The sequence below is a fragment of the Adiantum capillus-veneris genome, chromosome 24 (genome assembly GCF_014529385.1).
Source record: "Adiantum capillus-veneris isolate H3 chromosome 24, ASM1452938v2, whole genome shotgun sequence".
NCBI classification, from domain to species: domain Eukaryota; kingdom Viridiplantae; phylum Streptophyta; class Polypodiopsida; order Polypodiales; family Pteridaceae; genus Adiantum; species Adiantum capillus-veneris.
The window spans coordinates 22,904,841-22,908,396 of NC_140954.1; the positions used below are offsets into that span (position 1 = coordinate 22,904,841).

The 3,556-nt window shown below is 43.8% G+C and overlaps 1 protein-coding gene across 2 annotated transcripts; it reads right to left on the reverse strand.

The window, feature by feature from the left end:
• Window positions 1-441: 441 nt before the first annotated feature.
• On the reverse strand, window positions 442-3,230 carry LOC147426079 (pentatricopeptide repeat-containing protein At1g15510, chloroplastic-like). 2 transcript variants are annotated; one of them, XM_086499079.1, is made up of 2 exons: window positions 1,404-3,230; window positions 442-1,238 (listed from the first exon to the last, which is right to left on the reverse strand). In XM_086499079.1, exons 1-2 carry the CDS (start codon window positions 3,079-3,081, stop codon window positions 979-981), a joined length of 1,938 nt encoding a protein of 645 aa, XP_086355205.1. In that variant the 5' UTR covers window positions 3,082-3,230; the 3' UTR covers window positions 442-978. The 2 variants fall into 2 exon arrangements, with proteins under 2 accessions (XP_086355205.1, XP_086355206.1); XM_086499080.1 differs by having other exon boundaries at window positions 1,342-3,230.
• Window positions 3,231-3,556: the final 326 nt, after the last annotated feature.

Consider the following 3,556-nt stretch of genomic DNA (forward strand, 5'->3'; position numbering starts at 1 on the left):
TCATAGTTAAAATTAAATCCTTGTGCAAGCTATGTAAGATGAATTCATTGTAAGAATTGATTCATTGCCCAAACAACAGAGAAAAACTAGACAGTAATAGAAGAAAAGAGCCTTTTAAGGTTAGGTTTCTTCATACATAACTACTCCATGGCACATGATCAGTTGCTAGTTAAAGCTCCCATCAAAGCATATTCTTTGACAGTATATGGCAAGAGAGGACAGCACTAGAAACAATTGATGCAAGCTCTACCTTGTTAAACTCTTGAAGCCATTTCCATGATTTTGACCTTTGGCCTGCTTGGTGGAGTTTTCTCTTTAAAAAATTGAGCGTGGCATAGTGGTACACCTCCTCTTGGCTTTGCATTTATGAACTTCAAAAAGCAATTAATGGGCACATGATTCACTACCTTTAATTGGAGAAAGAAAGAATTTATTGAGGTAGAGAGAAAACCATCAAGTATGGCAAATTAACATGATTCATTTGTTAAAAGTCACTAGAGCTCCCTATAGTGCTCTTCTTCAATTTAAGGGATCTTGACGCAATGTAAATGCTTTGCAAATAATGATCTTTGAAGCACTCAATTGAAAAATATTCACCTTATATTTCACAGCCTTTATAAACACACAAAACTGTCCTAATCTTGTTGAGCATATGGCGGAACCTTAATTGACAATAAGAAAGAGCTCCTCTTCAATGTGTGCATTCAGAATTTGTAACCCAACCTTCTTATTGCAGCTCTACTGTTTTTTTGACCCACCCTGATGAGTTGAACATCTGCTGGTAGTCACCTTTCACTCTCGTGAAGGAGAATTCAATGCTCTTTCTCATCATCCTCTGCAGAAATGGTCGGAAATCTTTGAATCCCAGTGTCGAAACATGAGTGAAGTGTATGTCGGATTGATGATAGTTAACACTACCAAAAGACCCAACAGAGATTTATAGCCGAAGAATCTGCGTACATACATATGAAGTAAATGTTATGTTTGCATTCTTATACGCCCCAAAGCCTCTCTGATAAGAGCCGCTTCATCTGGTCTTCCCATTGCTGCATAGAGATTGGAGAGCATGACATGAACTAAAGGGGTGTTCAGATCCATGTTTATGATCTGATTGGCAACATACACTCCGCGTTCAATGTCACCATGAACCTTGCACGCTCCAAGGAGGCACAGACAGGCTTCAGAATAAATTTCAGCTGGTGCTTCTTTGATGAGGCCCTCTGCCTCGTCAAGACGCCCTGCACGACCAAGAAGATCGACCATGAGAAGAAAATGGTCTTTGTTGTCTATTTCAAAGAACTCTGTAACCATAAAAGCAAAGAAATGCTTGCTATCATCAACCTGGCCGTCATGGTTAAATGCAGAAAGAACACAGAGAAAAGTGACTCTATCTGGTATCAAACCTTCAAGCTGCATCCTAGAGAAAAGGTCCAATGCCGCTTTGCTGTAGCCACACAAGCAAAATCCTGTGATTATGCTCGTCCAAGAAATTATATCTCGCTTCTCCATTCTCCTAAAAATGGCCCATGCATCACACAAATTCCCACACTTCCCATACAACGACAACAATGTGTTTTCTAACACCAGGACTTCGAAAACACCCACTTCTGCCAGATAAGCATGAACCCTCTGCCCTTGTTCATGCGCGCCTAGTGTAGCGCATGCCTCTAGGGCACCAACAAGAATGGCTTCATCTGGCTTGAACCCTTGTAAATGCATTTGATAAAACAGACCTAGTGCCTCTTCGCCTTTGCCATCACGGCAGTATATTCCAATCATAGACCTCCAGCTCACGATATTGGGGCTCAACAGCTTTTCAAACACAATCTTAGCATCATCTACACTTCCACACCACCCATACATGGTGATCATTGTGTTGCCAAGCACAACATCTAGTCCGTATTGACTCTCCATCAAAAGGGAGTGTACGACCTGCCCTAGTTCTAAGGATGCCAAGCTCGTACAACCTCTTAGAGCACCTAAAAATGAAACCATATCTGCAACAAATCCTCCGTTTTCCATTTGGAAAAAGGTATGGAGTGCTTCATTGCCGTACAAATTATCTGCAAAAGCTGTAATCAACGCATTCCAAGAAACAATAGTCTGATGAGGCATCTTCCTGAAAACAGACAAAGCATCCAGCAAACAATCATACTTCCCGTACGTGCTGATAAGCGTATTGTTAAGTATCACATTTTGCTCCAAGCCCAAGCAGATGACTAGAGCATGCATGTCCAGGCCCTCATTAAGGCTCCTGCATGCATCAAGAACAGAAATAAATGAGACCTGATCTGGATTAAAGCCTTCAAACTGCATTTTCCGAATGAAAATCAACGCATCTCCATACTCACCACTATGAATGACAGACACAATCATTGCATTCCATGATGCGGTATCAAGGCCACTGATGCTTCTAAAAACTTTGAGTGCATCCGGCAAAAACCCACACTCGCCATACAAACTGAGAAGTGCTGTGCCCAACAATCTGTCCTTCTCATACCCATACTTTACAATTGCAATGTGGATGTCCTGCCCTTGAACCAAGCTAATGCAAGCTTCAAGGGAGCATAAAAATGTAATTTTATTCGGAAGAAACTCAAGTAGAAACATTTCATTGAAGAGGCTAAGAGCTTCTTTGCCATGTCCATGTTGAGAAAAGGCCATGATGAGGGAAGTCCAAGAGACAATGTCCCACATCGGCATTCGGCCAAATATGATGCTAGCCTCAAATGGGCCGGAATTCCGTCCGTACACATTCATCAGGATGTTCCACGAGTGAAGGTTGCGTTTTTGCAGGCGATCAAACACGGACTGAGCATCATAGAGGCATCCGAAATGGCCATACATCTCGATGAGAAAATTGGAGAGGAAAGTGTTATTTGCATACCTGGGTTCCTTGGTAATGAAATCATGTGCTTGTCTACCCACAGAGAGGGAGTCGCACTGCTTCAACAGAGACGCCAATGTGGGAACGTGGGCGTCCTTAGGATTGAGCTGAGACTCTGGAGCTGTCGCAAGGGGCGTGATTGTGTTGCGGGTGTGTATGTATCTCGCAAGCAGACATGGACTCCGCGCCCACATCAACAGATAGTGAGAACCTAGAGGAGCGCTAGCCCCCCTATTTGGAGTAGCAACGATGAAGTGAAGCTACAGCTCGACTTCTGTTGCGTGGGGCGTCCCGGCACCGGCGGCCCATCGGCGATTTTTAATTCCCGACGCGTTCGGGCCGTGGCGGCGCCGGTACTTCTAGGTTGGAGTCTAGGTAACCCATTTTCGACAAGGCCACACTCTGCACTATTTGGCACGGGCACCTTCAACTGGGATCAACGGTATGGGTCATCCAAGCCGTCGGATGTTTTTTTTTGTAAATTTGGGCTGATTTGTAAATTCGAGGCGAAAAGTAAATTCGGGGTCGCACCTTGAGCCTCGAACCTACGACCTCCCCCGTGCGATGCATGTGTTCTAACCACCACGCCCACTGCGCTCATTGAAATATGTGGCATTTCAATGCCACATATGTAAATGCGGGTCGATTTGAAAATTTGGGACAATTTTG

Excerpts from the sequence above, each read along its gene's own strand:
- LOC147426079 (XM_086499079.1), bottom strand. The coding sequence starts at position 3,081 with ATGTGGGCGCGGAGTCCATGTCTGCTTGCGAGATACATACACACCCGC. Across the intron at positions 1,239-1,403 it reads CTCTAGGATGCAGCTTGAAG|GGCGTCTTGACGAGGCAGAG; the intron begins GTTTGATACCAG and ends TTGGTCGTGCAG.